Source organism: Salvia miltiorrhiza, unplaced genomic scaffold (assembly GCF_028751815.1).
Source record: "Salvia miltiorrhiza cultivar Shanhuang (shh) unplaced genomic scaffold, IMPLAD_Smil_shh original_scaffold_188, whole genome shotgun sequence".
NCBI lineage: Eukaryota > Viridiplantae > Streptophyta > Magnoliopsida > Lamiales > Lamiaceae > Salvia > Salvia miltiorrhiza.
The window spans coordinates 139,410-159,647 of NW_026651497.1; the positions used below are offsets into that span (position 1 = coordinate 139,410).

Here is a 20,238-nt window from a genome sequence, read left to right on the forward strand (position 1 = left end):
TTTATCCCGCTGCAAACGTCACACCGATTTTTCAAGCCATGCTTTGACGGAGGAGGCTTAGGAAACTAATTTGGAAAGTCTCACTCTGTATTGACGATGTTGGAATTACAGCTTGCGGGCGTAGTACAATGACACAGAAATGTAGGAGTTGAGAATACAAGGGAAAAACTGTATTGAAAATTACAATCTAATAACCAGTAAAGGCAGCCGAGTCGAGGAAGGTCCTCTGTCCGCAAGACGAGATACGCCCCGGTAGTGCTCTCGGTTTGGCGTGTCGTCCCCAAAGATGAAACGGCTTCGTCTCGTAGGTAGCAGCACCGCACACCAACGAGCCCCGGCGAACTGGAACGAGGCGAGAACAGAACTCAACAGTGCAGTATGCAGAATGTCAGAGTGATGTTGCTTGTATGATTTTCAGGTGGTGATGATGCATGGAGGCTGTCCTATATATAGGCACAGTCCACATCAATAGGGGGAGCCTGCGGAGTTAATACCAATGATGGTATTCAAATGGTGTCGGGAGTTACAGGCAGTAACAGCCCTGCTGTTTGAATCTGCCATGACTCCTCCGACAGCAGTTACAGATGTAACAGCTCTGCCATGACTCCTCTGACAGCAGCAGTTACGTGGGAAGCTTCCTGGGAGACCAAGGGTCCTCCCGGGCCAAGCCCTAGTGGGCTTCGTGTGCATGCGCTGGCCCAACCGAGTTGGGCCTCGTCCTATTCGAACCAACTTTTCATTGGTCCAAAAAGATAATAGTCGATGTGGGCCTAGGGTAGGCCCAAAGGCCAGCCCAAAGACCACCCAAAGACCAATTGCCAAGATCCAAGTCCAAGTCCACGGCCGCGCGTCGGGTGACGGGGACGGGACGGGACCGGGACCGGGGCCGGGGCCGGGGCCGGGCGCCGGGCGTCGGGCGACGGGCGCCGGGCGTCGGGCGACGGGGCCGGGGCCGGGGCCGGGCGCCGGGCGTCGGGCGACGGGGCCGGGGCCGGGGCCGGGCGGGCGGCGGCGGCGGCGGCGCGCGCGTGTGGGCTGTGCAACCCGTCACGTGTGCACACAGTTTTATTACATCCTATGATGTAATAGCTTTTATACTGTAATAAATGTTATCCACATTCCGATGTGGGATAAGCATTAAATCTTATTTAATGCTTATCTTTTCCCACAGCTCAATGTTTCAAGTACCCAACTTTAAACAATTATTTCTCACTCACCGGAAATCGGTTTTGAGTAAATAAATATACTACGATCATCTACTCGGAACGTAGATCGATCCTGTCCCATTTAATTATGCTAAATTAAATGTTTTCGGTACTCGAAAAATTCTCAAAGATTGGTTACTCACAACCAATTTCCAACAATCCCCCACATGAGTGGAAATAGCCAAATGCAAATGCAGACACAAGCTCTGTTCTCAAGAGACCTTAGTGCATTAGAATAGGTGGTTTGCGGCCTTGAACCATCCTTAGTTAATACTATCGGATATACTGGTGAATTGGTAGAACTTGATGTCTTTGAACCATTTCTCCTTCGTGTATACCGAGACAACAGTATTAACACACTAACGCCTCAACCTCATTTCGTTCTCACGTTTTTGTCCTTTGCGGGCCTTGGACAGCTCTTTGGATTCATAAGCGTTAGGTCGATGCGGCCCCCACATCTCACTTATATAGGTGATTCTTTTCCGAGTATCCTGCTATACTCAACCTCCCTGAGGTGTTTAGGAATCATTAAAAGTCAATGACTTAACCTTACCACTAAGCAGGTTTCAACACTCAGTTGCTCTCTAGGGAATGCAAGTAGTTTGAGTGTTCTACTTGGAGTCTTATAGCTTAGTTTTCCCATTGAACCACGTTCTTGGGATCTCCAGTCATCATGGTTGGGTTACCACTATAATCATCCTTATATTGTGGATTTGACACCCATTCCCTTTAGCAATTTATACATTTGATCTCGATTCAAAGCTTTAGTGAGCGGATCGGCCAGATTATCTATTGACTTTATATAGTCAATTGAGATAACTCCACTTTCGATCAAATGTCTTACGGTATTATGTCGTCGACGTATGTGTCGAGACTTACCGTTGTACAACCCACTTTTCGCCCTCCCAATAGCTGCTTGGTTGTCGCAGTTTATCATGACAGGCGGCACGGGTTTTGACCAACATGGAATATCTTCCAAAAAATTTCGTAGCCATTCGGCTTCTTCACCTGCTTTGTCTAAAGCGATGAACTCTGATTCCATAGTTGATCTAGCAATACATGTCTGTTTTGTAGACCTCCACGAGATTGCTCCTCCCCCTATAGTGAACACGTAACCACTCGTTGATAACGAGTCTTTCGCGTCGGATATCCAGTTAGCATCACAGTACCCTTCAAGTACCGGGGGGTATCTCGTGTAGTGTATTCCAAAATTTAGAGTATACTTTAAGTATCTCAAAACTCTCTCAAGTGCTTTCCAATGTTCTTTACTTGGATTGCTTGTATAGCGACTCAATTTGTTCACTGGGCATGCAAGATCAGGTCGAGTGCAATTTGTAATATACATAAGGCACCCAATGATTCTTGCATATTCTTCCTGTGCGACAGGTTCACCCATGTTTTTCTTCATGTGAACGTTGAGTTCTAATGGGGTTTTTACAGGCGATTTGTCAAACGCATTAAACCTTTTGAGCACTTTCTCAATGTAATGAGATTGTGTCAAAGTTATTCCATCAGTGGTCCTGAGAATTTTCATTCCAAGGATCACGTCAGCTAACCCCATGTCTTTCATGTCAAAATTCCTTTTTAACATGTTCTTCGTATCAACAATGATACGATTGTTGCTTCCCATAATCAACATGTCGTCTACATAGAGACACACCATAACGTACCCATTATTAGTGCTCTTGATGTAGACACATTTGTCACATTCGTTGATTTTGAAGCCATTTGACAACATGACATTGTCAAATTTCAAGTGCCATTGCAGCGGCGCTTGTTTCAGTCCATAGAGAGACTTTACTAGCTTGCATACCTTTTTCTCTTGTCCAGGTACTACAAACCCTTCAGGTTGTTCCATATAGACTTCTTCTTCTAGATCACCGTTTAAGAACGCAGTTTTAACATCCATTTGATGAATCTCAAGATTGTGCAGAGCAGCAATCGCGAGAAGCACTCGAATGGATGTAATCCTCGTCACTGGTGAATAGGTATCGAAAAAATCGTACCCCTCACGCTGCTTAAATCCTTTAACGACTAAGCGCGCTTTATACTTGTCTATTGATCCATCAGCTTTATATTTCCTTTTTAGGATCCATTTACATCCTAAGGGTTTACAACCTTCGGGTAAATCAACCAACACCCAAGTGTGGTTTTGCATGATTGAATCAATTTCACTCTGGACTGCTTCCCTCCAGAGTAGTCCGTCTGGTCTAGAGAACGCCACTTTGATAGATGACGGTTCTTCATCTAGCATGAAGGCGATATATTCTGGACCAAAGTCCTTGGCAATCCTGCCTCGTTTACTACGTCTTGGTTCTGACACTTCAAGGTCAGGGCCTGGTCGCTTTCGCGATTCGGGCACTGTCTCAACAGGTTCAGAACTAGTAGCTTCTTCTCTAGTATCGTTGCTTGTACTAGCTGCTTCTTTTCCCTTGTCTTTACAAGGAAAGATATTCTCAAAGTAGACAGCGTTATTTGATTCCATCGTCATTCCTACAGTCATTGTTGGAATATCTGATTTGTGAACCAAAAAGCGATGTGCATTGCTGTTTAGTGCATACCCAATAAAGATACAATCAATTGTTTTAGGACCGATTGTGACTTGTTTGGGTGGAGGCACTTGTACCTTGGCTAAACACCCCCACACTTTAAGGTATTTGTATGAGGGCTTTCTGCCTTTCCACAACTCATAGGGAGTGACGTCCCTTCCCTTGAGTGGTATTTTGTTGAGGATATAGTTGGCTGATAGAACAGCCTCCCCCCACATGTTCTGGGGTAACCCAGAACTAATCAACATGGCATTCATCATCTCCTTAAGAGTTCGATTCTTGCGTTCAGCAACACCATTAGATTGAGGTGAATATGGAGCAGTTGTTTGATGTATTATACCACTAGCGTTGCATAATTCCTCAAACGGAGCAACATATTCTCCCCCTCTATCACTTCGAACCATCTTAATTCGACTACCAAGTTGATTCTCGGCTTCTGTTTTGAAGTTCTTGAAAGCTTCAATAGCCTCATCTTTACTTCTTAGAAGATAAAGATAGCAATACCTTGTGCAGTCATCAATAAAAGTGATAAAGTACTTCTTACCACCTCGAGTTTGCACAAACTTTAGATCACACACGTCGGTGTGGATTAGTTCTAAAGGTTTAGTGCTCCTTTCCACAGAATGAAACGGAGACTTCGTCATTTTTGCTTCAACACAAATTTGACATTTGTTTTGAGTGTTAAACTCGTTTATTTTTAGTAAATCCATATTTACTAATCTTTTTATCGCATTTAGATTAACATGTCCTAATCTACAATGCCATAAATCACAACACTCAACCAAGTAAGAGGAAGTAGTAGCATTTTCATTGATAGGCTTTGCCAGTTACACGCTTGACCGGCTGAACATTAAGCTTGAAAAGCCCATTGGTGAGAAAACCCCTACCAAGGTACTTTCCAAACTTGGTTACAACAACTTTCTCGGACTCAAAAACTAGTCTAAAGCCCTTATTAACTAGTATGGACCCCGAGATGAGATTCTTGCGGATGTCCGGGACATGCAGCACATCCTTCAAGGTTATCTCCGTGCCGGATGAAAGCTTGAGCACCACATCACCCATTCCGGCAACTTCCGACGACGCTTGGTTACCCATGCTTAGCTTCCTCCCTTCAACAGCCTTGTAGGTAGAGAAGCGCCTCTTGTCGGAGCACACGTGCACAGTTGCACCCGTGTCAATGAACCAAGCACCTTGGTTCTCAACAAGGTTGACCTCCTCGGTGATCACCGCCGCTAAGTCATCCTCGTTCCACTCGTCGAAGTCCTTCTCGACAACGTTGGCATCTTGCTTCGCCTTCTTCTTCTTGGGCTTGCGACAGTCTTTCGCCAAGTGGCCCGGTTTGCCACAGTTGTAGCAATCACCTTCGAACTTGCGGGCAGGAACTTTGGCTTTGCCCTTGCCTTTGTCCTTGGGATTAGGGCGCCCACGTTTGTTGGAGTTGGATGGGCCACCACGCTCCAACAAGTTAGCTTTGGCCTCAACTTGGCCCTTCCCCTTGCCATCGATCCTTCTTTCCTCGCATTCGATGCGAAGCCTCACGATCAAGTCCTCAAACGTCATCCCCTTTCGTTTGTGTTTGAGGTAGGTCTTGAAGTCCTTCCAACTTGGGGGCAATTTGTCAATCACCGCCACCACGGTGAATGAGTCGGAGACCACATGTCCCTCGGCGAGTACGTCGTGCAAGATAAGTTGGAATTCTTGCACTTGGTCGATGACGGGCCTCGAGTCCACCATCTTGTACTCCATGTACCTGGTTACACAAGTATTCTTAGTGCTAGCATCATTTAGCTTATACTTTTTGTCTAGTGCCTCCCACAACACTTTGGAGGTCTTTACATCAACATAAACTTTGTACAAACTATCCCCTAGACCACCTAGAAGGAAATTTTTACAAAGAAAATCGCCATTATGCCACGCATCATAGGCTGCACGAACGGTGAAGCTCGTCTCGTTCTCCGCCGGTGTGGGCGGCTCGTTGTCCGTCAAGTATCCCGCATACCCCAACGTCGTGAGGTAAAAGAACATCTTTTGACGCCAACTCTTGTAGTCGGAGCCACAAAACTTTGGTGGCTTGTCGGCGGTTGCGTTCGCCCTTGGGGGTTGGGTTGGAACCGACCCCACCACATGGCCATAGCCCATCATGTTGGTCCCGAAGGCCCCAACGTTCTGTCCAAACATGGACCCCACGGAACCACTCGAAGTGGAACCAATTGTTGACCCAAACGGAGTTTGGCCAACCGTTCCTTGCACGGAACTATCTCCTCCAAGTGTGGTTTGGTTAGCACCAAACATGAAAGGCAGCGGTGTTGGACCACCAAAATGTCCACCACTAAAGGTGGAGGCAGCAGCGGCAGAGGTGGCGGGTGCCACGGTTGATGCGGCCGCGGTGGAGGCGGCGGCAGCAGCGGCGGCAGAGGCAGCGGCAGCGGCATTGGCAGCGGCAACGGCATTGGCAGCCTCGGTGGAGTTCGCAGGACCGGTCGACATCTCCAGCAAAGGTGTTTAAGTTACGAAAGTTTTAAGTTCAGTTTACAAGTTCAAAAACTCCCACGTTGCAAGCTATCTCGTCTTGCGATTGTTGGAATTACAGCTTGCGGGCGTAGTACAATGACACAGAAATGTAGGAGTTGAGAATACAAGGGAAAAACTGTATTGAAAATTACAATCTAATAACCAGTAAAGGCAGCCGAGTCGAGGAAGGTCCTCTGTCCGCAAGACGAGATACGCCCCGGTAGTGCTCTCGGTTTGGCGTGTCGTCCCCAAAGATGAAACGGCTTCGTCTCGTAGGTAGCAGCACCGCACACCAACGAGCCCCGGCGAACTGGAACGAGGCGAGAACAGAACTCAACAGTGCAGTATGCAGAATGTCAGAGTGATGTTGCTTGTATGATTTTCAGGTGGTGATGATGCATGGAGGCTGTCCTATATATAGGCACAGTCCACATCAATAGGGGGAGCCTGCGGAGTTAATACCAATGATGGTATTCAAATGGTGTCGGGAGTTACAGGCAGTAACAGCCCTGCTGTTTGAATCTGCCATGACTCCTCCGACAGCAGTTACAGATGTAACAGCTCTGCCATGACTCCTCTGACAGCAGCAGTTACGTGGGAAGCTTCCTGGGAGACCAAGGGTCCTCCCGGGCCAAGCCCTAGTGGGCTTCGTGTGCATGCGCTGGCCCAACCGAGTTGGGCCTCGTCCTATTCGAACCAACTTTTCATTGGTCCAAAAAGATAATAGTCGATGTGGGCCTAGGGTAGGCCCAAAGGCCAGCCCAAAGACCACCCAAAGACCAATTGCCAAGATCCAAGTCCAAGTCCACGGCCGCGCGTCGGGTGACGGGGACGGGACGGGACCGGGACCGGGGCCGGGGCCGGGGCCGGGCGCCGGGCGCCGGGCGTCGGGCGACGGGCGCCGGGCGTCGGGCGACGGGGCCGGGGCCGGGGCCGGGCGCCGGGCGTCGGGCGACGGGGCCGGGGCCGGGGCCGGGCGGGCGGCGGCGGCGGCGGCGCGCGCGTGTGGGCTGTGCAACCCGTCACGTGTGCACACAGTTTTATTACATCCTATGATGTAATAGCTTTTATACTGTAATAAATGTTATCCACATTCCGATGTGGGATAAGCATTAAATCTTATTTAATGCTTATCTTTTCCCACAGCTCAATGTTTCAAGTACCCAACTTTAAACAATTATTTCTCACTCACCGGAAATCGGTTTTGAGTAAATAAATATACTACGATCATCTACTCGGAACGTAGATCGATCCTGTCCCATTTAATTATGCTAAATTAAATGTTTTCGGTACTCGAAAAATTCTCAAAGATTGGTTACTCACAACCAATTTCCAACAATCCCCCAGGTCAAAGGCAATGGTTAAAGTTCAAGGACATTGGAGCGGAGCATGCTGTTTCTTTGACTGATTAACATTAAGTTTTTCGGCTGCTAGCTTTATGTGTTTAGTCGACATTCTAGTATAGTTTATAGATAGGTGGATTAATCTTAGGCAGTCAATCTGTAATGATTGATTGCCAAAGAGATCTTATTCTGTATCATGTAATGTTGATGATCATAGTGTATTTCGCCTAGAGATACTTGCGGGTTGTTTTATATAACCCGTGAAAAAGTATACATTTTTGTTTTTATTTCATTTTCTTATTATATTAATTGGCCATGTACAAACTACTTGATAATATTTAATGTGTCATTACTTTTTTGAAACGATGATTAACGAAAGCATGTGATCACCGTTTACTTTTTGGAAACGATGACTGATGCAAGAATGTGAACAATTATGAGATTGACTATTTTTTTTTTTTCTATTTTTTAGACTTTTGCGATTGTTAATTTCATCTTGTATTATTATATGATTTCAAGCAAACATAGATCATAATATGATCGGGTAAAGTTCAAATATACGTAAAAGTATGGATTAAGACGAAGAAAATTAATATAGGAAATGGTCAGCATTAAGACATTAGGACATCTCAGCGTGGCCATCATATGCCCAGAAGAACTCAAAGCCAACGCGTACATATTGTGTTTACGAGTGATCATAATTAAAATATTTCTAACTAAACTACAACAATGCCAAACCCAACTGGTAAAAGGTGTGTTATGCATTCTATTGTCCGAATTGCTCCGTTTTAGAATTGCTTGGAACTAATAAAATGTTATTCCCCGACATACGATAAAAACAGAAAATTCGCATTCAATTTGCAACCGGGAAGAGCAAGTAGTCCGAGCAGCCGGCCTCAAGTCTAGGCTCCAACGGTCTCCTCAATATCGCTATTAATAATAAATAATCTATATATTAATAAGGGTAAATATCATGAAGACCCCTGAACTATACCCATTTTATCAAAAATACCCTAAAACTTTTGAAATGTTCTCTAAACCCTCACACTATCAAATTTTTATCAAATATATCTCACATCTATTTTTTGGTTACCATAAATGTGATGTGGCTCGCTGGATGACACAATGTAATTTATATTCTATTTTTTTAAAAATAACATGGAAAAAACGACTTTATTTCATATCATAATTCTAGGTTATTAGCGTGAATTTCAAACACGATAGGAGTGAATTTTTTTTAATGATATGGTACGAAACGACGTCGTTTTTGCCATTGCATTTTTAAAAAAAGTAGAATATAAATTATATTGTGGCATTCGGTGAGCCACATCACGTTTTTTGTGATTGAAAAATATATGCGAGATATATTTGATAAAAATCTGATAGTTTGAGGGTTTAGAGAACATTTTGAAAGTTTTAGGGTATTTTTGATGAAACGGATATACTTCAGGGGTTTTCATGATATTTATCTAATTAATAATCGCGCAAGTCACTTTGCCACATGTGGCCAAACGATTCGCGGCTGGAAACAAGGCGGTTGATCATAGCATTCAAGCGGACGCCAAGGCTCTTTCCAAATCCGCTTATGAAACATTTTGGGTCCAGTTATTGCTAGAAACTATATATACACACATGTACGTATAACGCCATAAATCTCCTAATTCTCCCTCAGCTCACTAAGCATTACCGCACACACACTAACCAATGGCGCCGATCGCAGTAGGTGACGCCATACCCGATGGTACCCTTGCATACTTCGACGATCAGGATCAACTCCAGAGCGTCTCCATCCACTCCCTCGCCGCCGGCAAGAAGGTCGTCCTTTTCGCCGTTCCCGGCGCCTTCACTCCCACCTGCAGGTCATCCACACTCCCTCCTTTTTTTTCCTTTTAATTTCTTTTAATAGTATTGAGTCGTAATTTTGAGTATGTGGCGTGTGCAGCATGAAGCACGTGCCAGGGTTTATTGAGAAGGCGGATGAATTGAAGTCGAAGGGCGTCGAAGAAATCCTGTGCATTAGTGGTACGTCTCCTCCTAAAACATTTTTCAGATTACTCAATTCTCGCAATTTTGCAGAATGTGACGAAAGAATTATTCTATTCCTAGGGTTTTTGTAATTTTCGTGGTTTCTGTATTGTGATGGGACCGACAGTTTCTCAAAATTGATTAATGGATATATACATTGCTTGAGTTCGAGAATTATGTGGCTGAATGGATTTTATAATTGGATGAATTCGGACTTTTTTCTTTTTCTGAAAGTGATGAATAGGAGACTTAACTCATACCGCAATTGTTAATTGTACTTTTCCTAATCTATTATGAGCATTTACAAATTGTGATTGAATGCTTTGTTTTTCGGTCAAATTGGATGAATGCACAAGTATATTTACATTCAAACGCAAATATCTGAAATCTTCAATTAGTATGCTATTTTACCCTTAAAAAATGTTCAAAGTAAACTGTGCAGGATAGTTTTCCCTGCTTAGAATCTCCATTCAGTTTGAGCGTTCATACGTTTTCGATTGTTTGCAGTGAATGATCCATTTGTGATGAAGGCGTGGGCGAAGACTTACCCTGACAACAAGCATGTCAAGTTCTTGGCCGATGGCTCGGGAACTTACACTAAGGCCCTTGGCGTCGAACTTGACCTCACTGAGAAGGGGCTTGGCATTCGGTCCAGAAGGTTCGCTCTTTTGGTTGAGGATCTTAAGGTTAAGGCTGCGAATATTGAGTCGGGCGGCGAATTCACTGTCTCCAGCGCAGATGATATCCTCAAGGCTCTCTAATTGCTCTCACTCTAAACCTTAAAGTGTAGTGCTTTCAAACTCTCTCTTGGTATGAAATAAGGTTATGTTGCATTACAGTTGTTTAGATTACTATGCTGCTTATTGGAGTTATTACAGTGTGATCTGATTAGCTTAATTCAAACTGTAAGATTACTTTGCGGTTTGTTCGAGTTATTACAATGTATTTGATCAGCTTGATTCAAACATTAGATTCTATATAAGCCTTTCTGTCAAATGCTTGTTTTGCTTAGAACGTTTACATGTGTGAATGGCAGTGTTTGGAACAGACTTTTAAGTTGGGAAAAATTGGTCTTGTCAGTGGGTGGAGTCTTTTGTGCATTGAATTGCAATCGGTCTATGAGTTGATGACCATTGAAATTGTAGGTAACATTCCATAGATTTGAGGTCACCAAACGTACTTGAAATGCGAAACTTCTACATTTGTACATGGACTTCTTGAAATGCGAAACTTCTACATTTGTACATGGACTTTTTCTAGCTACAAAGGATGGTTGTAATGGCAATTTCTACAAGGGTAGAAGTTGGCTTCTTCCAACTTTTAACCACTGCGTAGTAGGGCTTCCAAATCTAAAAGCCAACTTCCTAAAAACACCATGCGTGTGGGGTGGGTGAGGATTAGTTTCGATGAAGTTGGCTTCTAGATTTGGAAGCCACCTTCTTGATTTTTGCCATATCAGCAAGCTTGTATTGGTTAGAAGTTGGATACAATTTATTAGTTGGCCATTCGACCACTAAGTTTCTAACTAGACCGAGAAGTGATGATGCCAGAATGATCTATATTTATAGATAAAGAATCAATTTAATGTGAAACATTTGGAGTGCGAGAAGAGAATGATCTATATTTGTAGGTGAAAGATCTAGTCATTGAAAAAATATGTGAGATCCATGAGTTGTTAAGCGCACACACACGACTCTCAATCTTTGTTTGTTAATTTAGAGTGTGTTCTTTTTTGTTGACAAATTTATCATGGAAAAAAAGGGATAATAAAAAAAATTCTTAATTTAGATGTTTTTTTTTTTTCTCATTTCTTACGGAAGGAAATTTCACCCTTTCTAATTTATCATTTTCACTTCAAGGAGGATAATATTATCACACCATAAAAGGAGGGATAATATTAGCTCTTTTTGAAGTGAAAATGATTAATGAGAAATGGTGAAATTCTTTTTGGTAGGAAATAAGGGGGGAAAAGGCATTTAAATCAAGAATTTTTTGTTATATCTCTTTTTTTTCATGATAAAGTTATCAATCAAAAAGACCAAAGACTTTATCAAAGGTCATAATTTTAAATTTGATACGTCAAGAGAATATTATTTTAATTAGCCAAGTTTTACGATTTATAGATACAAGGTTTATAATTGAAAAAAAAAATACTACTCCCTTCGTTCCATTCCATTTCTTTTAGGCACGGTTATTAAGGAGAGTTAAATTAGTGTAGTAAAAGTGTGTAAATGTATGGGGCTATATTGATTTGTAGTGTAAAATTATTATCCAAAATAACATGACAAGATTAATGGGACAACCCAAATTAAAAGTCCGATAATCAGCACACTCCACGCGCACACAGAAATGGAAGAGCTTAGAGCACTCCCAGCAGATCGCCTAAATGCATCACTAACTCTAAATTTAGGCTAAAACAATTGAAAATGAGATTTAAAAAAATGCATCTAGCAGATCCCTAAATTGGATGGGGCCCACAAAAAATTTTACACCTACCTAAATTCAATCTTAAATTTACACCTACTCTAAATTTATTTTAAGCTTATAATTAGTAGGGCCCACACATAATTATTATTTTTATGTAGAAAATAGGAGATCTAGTGTATGTATTTATAAAATCGAGATCCTAAAATTAAATAGGGAAGCTTTAGGAAGGAATATAAGATAATAATTTTGGGATTTCTGCTGGGAGTACTCCTAGTGTGCTAAATTTGGGAGCAATTTGTGACATGCCAACTTCTACAAGTATAAAAAAGAGTTGGAGCAAGTGGAAGAAAAACCTTATTGTGTTGTGGAAATTGGCACCGAGGAGGATGATAAAAATGAGCATTTTTATAAGTATAGATGTCACCCAGCTTGGGCCTGACGCCTCTTAATAAAATGGATTTGGGCCAGGATGAGCCTACGATAATTGGGCTGCTCGGCAACTAGATTCTTAACATGAAAGTTGAAATCTGAAAAGTTTAACAATTTTTATCTATTTCTTTATAGAACTTCCCATATAAGATGTTAGGAAAATTTGGAGTTTTGTAACAAGTAACAACTCAGACTTGAATGTGAAAAAGAGAAGACGATGATGATATTGACCATGCAGACTGCAAAGGAAATGTTGAATTTAACTTTGGAAATGTACAAAACAAATATTGGGCTGGGCCCCTACAAATTTTCACTTCTTCTGCTGTTGGCGTTATTTGTAAAATACCTAGTACACGCGTAAGTTTCGTAAATATTAGTGAATAAAGAAGTTAAAATTCGGACATGATTTTTTGTAACTTTTCTAGATAAAAGACAATAAATTAATTAATGTCAGAATCAGAACAAAGAGTTATTCACGCAGATAGAGGAGAAAACGTTATTAAATATTTATATATTGTAATAAAATAATTAATCTATTAAAATTAATAATTAAATTGATATAAATTAAATTAAAAAAACTAAATAAATGAAAATACAGTTCACACATTTGGCTTGCGTTGGAAGAGAATTTTTGTAATTAACAGCTTTTAAATATGAAAAGCCAAAGATGCCTTTTAACTTTTCGAAATTTAATAGATGGGGAAAAGTATAACAAATTAGAAAGTGAGCGCTTTCGAGTAAAAGACATCGCCATAAATCTTAAAGAAGGATGGGCCAACAAAATAAAATCTAAATTGAAATGTTGTATGTTCGAGTCAGTTTTGGCTTTGTTTTTTGTTTTTTTTTATTGGTAAATAGTTTGTTATGAAAATTCGATGTTTCCAACATTTACTATTTTAGAAGTTTAGGATTTTCTTTTCATTTTTCTTTTAACTGTGTTTTCTTCACAAGCATTGAAAAATAAAATAAACACAACCGCATGGAAGTTCAAATTTTGATTTTGGTTTGAAGAGAAAATTTTCGTAGGTTCAGTAATCAACCAAGAAAATACTCTGGACTGACCTAATAAATTAATAATACTCACTCCTGAAGAAAAAATATAATTGAGTCAAGCTAAATATAAATGTATATATCAGCAAGTGAAATTGAGTTAAAGCAATACACATGTTCAAGATTTGTTATCCTACTTAAAAAATTGATTAATTCATGGAACATATAAATATATAATGAGACTTATACAACAACGCATTTTACGATGAGGAAGAACATTTATAAAAACATAAACATTAAATCAATAAATCTGGGGAGCTTGCCCAGAGGAAACACTACAAGAAAAAGCGGCTTTAATTATTGAAATTGGCTTTAATTATTGAAATTACCAGTCGTTAATTAACGCCATTAAACACTGATTAGCAATTGAATTTTTTTTTTTATTTTTTTTTAACGATCGAAAATTTGATTGTTAATTTCTTTTAACGATCGAAAAGAAGAAATAGTTTTTTTTGTTCTTTTTTAAATTTGATCATTAATATATTTTTTTATTATTTTAAAATCGATCGCTAATACCCCCTCAGTCCCAATAATAATGTCCAAAATTTCTTTTTTGGGCTCCCATTTATAATGTCACAATTCAAAAAAAGGAAATAATTTATTTTATCTATTCTTTCTATCTCTTTCCTCATTTACTTTATCCATCTCTTACTTTTTCACTATTGTATCTATCTCCCTCCTCAATTATTTTACACAAAAACTTGGGTGCACCGGTTGCACCCTGACCCGCACCCTGACCCAAACCGTGTAAATGATATTATTCGGTTATATATAAATGACACTGCCTATAATTGATATTATTCAGTTATACAAATGACACTGTCTATAAATGACACAATTCAGTTATATAAATGACACTGTCTATAATTGGCAATATACGGTTATACAAATGACATTATGACATTTTAAATGTCATAATGTCATTTGTATAACCAAATAGTATCAATTATAGGCAGTGTCATTTGTATAACCGATTAGTGTCATTACACGGTTAGTCATTTGTATAACCGAATAGTGTCAATTATACATAGATCATTTACAATGTTATAGTGTTATTTATATGCGGTGTCATTTGTATAACGGATAATGTCAATTATAGGCAGTGTCATTTGTATAACCGAATAATGTCATTTACCCGATTCGGATCAGATGCAGGTTTGGAATAAGATGCGAGTCAGGATGCAATTCGGTTGCACCCAAGACAGCCTTTTTATTTTATCTCTCTCTTACTTTATCTACATTTTCTTAATTTGTGCGCTCCATTTTTCTGGGAGGAATGGAATATTATTTTTTATGTAAAAATCAATCATTAATTTTATTTTAAAATTAATCTTTAATATTAACTTGTTTTAATATACGAAAATCAATCGTTAATACCAATATTTTTAATTTTTTAAAATCGTTTGTTAATTTGGTAATTAATTTTAATTTATTTTTTATTATTTTAAAATCTGTGATAGTTTCTTAAGCTTTTTTAACAATAATATTAATTTTCTTATTATTTAAAAATCTATTGTTATTTATGTCGTCATTTTTCATTGGCACCACCAATCTCCCCCTAATTATCCAAACAAATCTTAATATCCTTCGCACATGTATATTTTAAGGGTATGTATGATTGAGACTGCATATTAAAATAAAGTTTAATTTAATTGATAGTTGTTAGTTATATCAATAATATGTATTTTCTTTAGAATAATTGGTGTATAAATACATAAACTTTACTCATTTTTTGGCATTTGACATGAACTTTAAAATCTAGTTATAAATACATGAACTTTACTTTTTTTTGGTATTTAACATGAACTTTAAAATATAGCTATAAATACATGAACTTTAAACTTATTAAATTTTTTACTCGTTTTTCATTTTTTTCCAAAATTAAAGCTGACTTGGAATGCCTGAATTTTGACAAGGACAATTTCTCGATATAAAAATTAATCTTCACCGTTTAATTTTTGATCCATTTTTTATATTTCGAATTTCTGAATTTGAATTTCTGAACGATGAAATTGGCTTTCTGAAATCCCCAAATCTTAAAGACAAAATTTGCTTTCTGAATCTGTGAAATTTCTAGACAAATTTTTATCGTTCACTTTCATATTTTAGTTTTGGGTTATTTTCCTCTAACAAAAAATGACAACGCCGTATCTTAGCGCCGAATTGTCCACATTAAGATTCAAGCTTTCCAAGTCAGCTTTAATTTGAGAAAAATGAAAAACGTGTAAAAAATTGAATAAATTTAAAATTGATGTATTTATAACTATGTTTTAAAGTTTATGTTAAATACCAAAATGAGTAAAGTTCGTGTATTTATAACTAGGATTTAAAGTTCATGTTTTTTTTAGGGAGGATTTAAAGTTCATGTTAAATACTAAAAAGTGATTAAAGTTCATGTATTTATACACCAATTACCCTTTTCTTTATTGGTAATCACTTGAAAGAAATTTCAAGGTTAATTGTGTTTGACTCAGACAATTTCATGAGTGGTGACCTATTAATTGGGAAGTCTATCAAGGCTACGTTAGAAAGATTCGTGAGACAAGCTGAGTCGGGTTATTACAATTGAAAAAATGATTTTTTTTAATGATCGAAAATTTAGTCGTAAATAAGAAAAATTCAGTAATTAAAAATTGCAAATGGTAAAAATTTAAGATAAAATTGTTATTTATAATGACTAAATTTTTGGTCGTTAAAATTAGCGATTGAATTTTAGGTCGTTAAAAAACGAAACAATCATCCGAATAAAAAACGCCTCAAATCGGTCATTAATTTGATCATTAACTATTTTAACAACTGAATTCTCATGTTTAATGATCGATTTTTTTTATTTATTTATTGATGTCGTTTTTTCTAGTAGTGAAACATTTCACTACCCGAAGATAAGTCACAAAATAACTTACATAATAAGACTCCCTCATATTGTGCCTAGTAACTTCCCAAACCCCCACCCACAGTAAAATGCAAGATGTGGATGCTCACACACATACCTTATACATGAACCACGTTCACCACCTAACCCCTTGATAAACAAGAGTCTACAATTTTTTTACAAAGTACGTTCAATAGTGTTTACCTCACAAACACTCTTCTACTAGAATAAATACAAAAACTAGTACCAGGAATAATACCATTGACAGCAAGTTCAGGAGACACCTAGCAGTAGCAGAAACACAAGAATTCTCGATCGACACTACATCATGCGAGATCAATTTAACACGAACTCTTGCATGATGTGAATAAAAGTGAATCTACTTAAATAGTCTACAACTTAGATGCTATCCTTACATGAATGGTAATTATTCTTAGAAGTTATGCACAATATCAATATAACGTCTATCCATAATCACATAAGATCATATCTTCAATAATAAAGAGATCAGAGTTTAATATAGTTGTGGAGTATCGCTAAAATATCCTTGATCATGTATATTTCCTATAAAATCGCGTATAAATAAAGAGGCTACCTGCTTGGATCAATAAAAACATCTACCGATATTAATATCTGAAAGAGCACTAAATACAACGAACGTAGCCAAAATAATATGACAACAACCAAGGAGTATAAACCATAATCTAACATCTAACATACATACATTAACATAATTGAGTTACGAGAATCGTTATAAATAAATACTATTATATACTAAATCATCATATTACTGAAGAAATTTAATTTATGTATTTAAAAGGAAATTATACTACAAATTTTATAAATAAACTATTTCTAAGGTGAACTATATCACAAGAGACATTAAATGTCAGATCAATATATCCGTTTATGAAGTAGCGAAAGTATTATTGAACATGAATTTAATTGGTTTATTCCCTTCAAATTCAAAAAAACTTCAACTCTTAACCATAATAGACCAAAACTGAGTAATTTAATGCAACAAAAAGAGTTTAGGTTGGTTATTTATTGAGAATATATATAGCAGTAATAAATGGTGAGCGGAAAACAAATGGAGTATATAGTAGTAGTAGTTGGTCCTAGCCGTTTGAGAAGAGGGGGTGGGGTGGGGTAGGGTGGGGTCCCATCACAGCCACCAAGCTTTCTCCATTTCAAAAAATATTTCTGTTGGATTTTTGAATTTTATTGAGAGGGACGAAAAGCGACAGTCAGACCATCCATTTGACTTCTCTCTCTCTCATACAGCACATAAAATATGCACACATATCCACAATCCCATGCGCATACAATAGATACTCTGTCTGTAGCTTTGTTTTTTTATGCCATTCTTGAAACTCCAAGTTTGCAAATAGATTAGGGGCCTCTCTTTCTATATCCAACCATTTCATTTCCCCTTCTGCATTTCTACTCTCTCTTACCTTCTTCATCAATCCACTTCTCTCTCTCAAGAGCTGGCTGAAGCTAGAATCTGGAGATGAGTGCTTCAAAATTCATCAAATGTGTGACTGTGGGGGATGGAGCTGTTGGCAAAACCTGCATGCTCATTTGTTATACCAGCAACAAGTTCCCTACCGTTAGTCTCTCTCTCCATCTTCCTCAACCCTGAACCCTGTTTCCCATTTTTGTATGATTTTGATTTGGTGTTTTTGTGAATGACAGGATTATATCCCAACAGTGTTTGACAATTTTAGTGCTAATGTGGCTGTAGATGGCAACATTGTCAACTTAGGACTCTGGGATACTGCAGGTATTATTTCCCCCTTTTACTCTATAACTATATCCCTTTTCTGGAAACTCAAACTGCTGACATATATACATTTTTTCTTTTCTTTGTGAATTTAAAGGGCAAGAAGATTACAGCAGGTTGAGGCCCCTCAGTTACAGAGGCGCTGACATTTTTGTGTTGGCTTTCTCTTTAATTAGTAGGGCTAGCTATGAAAATGTCCTTAAGAAGGTATACATTTCATTTCCCCTTTCTGTCTGTGTGTCTTCTTTCTTTCTTGCATAAGAGCTTCATTAATCATTAATCATTAATCATCTGCTCCAGTAAACAGAAAATGCATAATTCTCTGCCTTCACTATTTAAGTAATCTGCATATGTCTAGAACTAGTCCTTTTAGAATTTGAAGTCTTGTTGTACATTTGCTCTTTGTGTGTCTGTGTGTGTTGTTTCTTGCATAATTGCTTTAATCATCTGCTGCAGTAAATAGAAAATGCATAATTCTATGCCTTCACTATTTAAGTAATCTGCATATATCTAGAGCTAGGCCTTTTTGCAGAATGTGAAGTCTTGTTGTGCTCAGAATTTTGATTGTTGTTTCTTCAGTGGATGCCCGAGCTTCGTCGTTTCGCTCCCAATGTTCCAATCGTGCTAGTTGGAACAAAGTTAGGTAAGATTCTAAGTTGGTTGAATGTATAAAAGGAGACATATGTGATATAATGGGCTCACATTGGTTACACGTTTTCCCTGTGTAGATCTCCGGGACGACAGGGGTTATCTTGCTGATCATATAGGAGGATCTAACATCATCACCACAGCCCAAGTGTGTACATTACATCTTTCTTTTTTGTATTTTGTTGGATTTGGTATGTGATAACGTTGACAAAGGCGGGCTCAACTTGTGTAGGGCGAGGAGCTGAGGAAACAGATTGGTGCAGCAGCTTACATAGAATGCAGCTCCAAGACTCAACAGGTTGTATTCAACAACAACTTGAATTAATTCAATTGATTATATGCTAATTTCGTTGGTTGTTTGGCAGAATGTGAAAGGTGTTTTTGATACTGCAATCAAGGTTGTGCTTCAACCTCCACGGAGAAAGGAAGTGGCGTCGCAGAAGAAGCGAAACACTACTGGCTGCTCAATTGTGTAAGTTTATTCTGCCTTTGGATGAATACTTTATATATTCATATTGCAATAAACCATGAATTTTATTGTGCATTTGGAGGTTGTTTGGCTGAGCTTATAAACGGCTTAAAACTATAATTTGTTATTTTCGTCGTATAACCATTTCAAGTTCATCTCTCTCTTTCTCTCTAAAAAAAAAGTTCATCTCTCTAACCAAAAAAATCTCTCTTTATAAGTTCAATTATCTAAACACTTTGACAACTTTATAAGCTTTTTAAAATAAGCTTAGCTCTTGGATGAATACTTTATATACTGATAATGAAATAAACCATATACATTCTATATGTATCATCTGGTGTAAATAAGTGATGATTTTCATTTTGGAAAAGAATGATAAATTTAGAACAAATTAAGTGATGATTTTGTTCATTTCAACAAATTAAGAATGCAGCTTTAATTATATATGTTGTTTGTTTGAACAGGAGAGGTATTGTTTGTGGCGGCTGCGTTGCCTAATGCAATAGCTTCAAATGCTCATATTCTAACAAGGCAGCCTCAACTCAAATGTGTGATGTAAAATGTATGTGTTTTTTTCCCCCTACTTTTAAGTCAACAATGCGTGTTAGTTGATGGGGGAATTGTTCATTCTCTCAGTATATTGTAATGTAGTTTATGATTTATGTCGTGTGCTCGAAATTATTACTCCTATATTGTTTCAATTTTAGAGATTTGTAGTTTTAGTTTCTGGAGATTCTGCAAATTTAATGCCTCATATCATAATCATGTAAATCCTCATTCGATCCAGTTAGGACCATCTGTTCTAGTCATATATTTTATATGGTTCACTATGAAACTCATTTTTGTTTCATAACATTTATTGTTAAAATAAAACTATATTTATGGAATCACCAATTAAATTTTAGGCACTGGAGCTTCAGAAAT

General features: G+C 38.4%; 2 protein-coding genes across 2 annotated transcripts; both read left to right on the top strand.

The window, feature by feature from the left end:
* Positions 1-9,139: 9,139 nt before the first annotated feature.
* On the top strand, positions 9,140-10,629 carry LOC131003284 (peroxiredoxin-2). Its single transcript, XM_057929788.1, has 3 exons — positions 9,140-9,467; positions 9,551-9,630; positions 10,141-10,629. Exons 1-3 carry the CDS (start codon positions 9,313-9,315, stop codon positions 10,392-10,394), a joined length of 489 nt encoding a protein of 162 aa, XP_057785771.1. The 5' UTR covers positions 9,140-9,312; the 3' UTR covers positions 10,395-10,629.
* Positions 10,630-17,703: 7,074 nt separating this feature from the next.
* On the top strand, positions 17,704-20,036 carry LOC131003285 (rac-like GTP-binding protein ARAC7). The gene is made up of 8 exons (XM_057929789.1): positions 17,704-18,023; positions 18,110-18,197; positions 18,295-18,404; positions 18,777-18,840; positions 18,926-18,993; positions 19,078-19,143; positions 19,211-19,317; positions 19,779-20,036. The coding sequence occupies exons 1-8, from the start codon at positions 17,925-17,927 to the stop codon at positions 19,810-19,812; spliced, it is 636 nt and encodes a 211-aa protein (XP_057785772.1). The 5' UTR covers positions 17,704-17,924; the 3' UTR covers positions 19,813-20,036.
* The last annotated feature ends 202 nt before the right edge of the window (positions 20,037-20,238 follow it).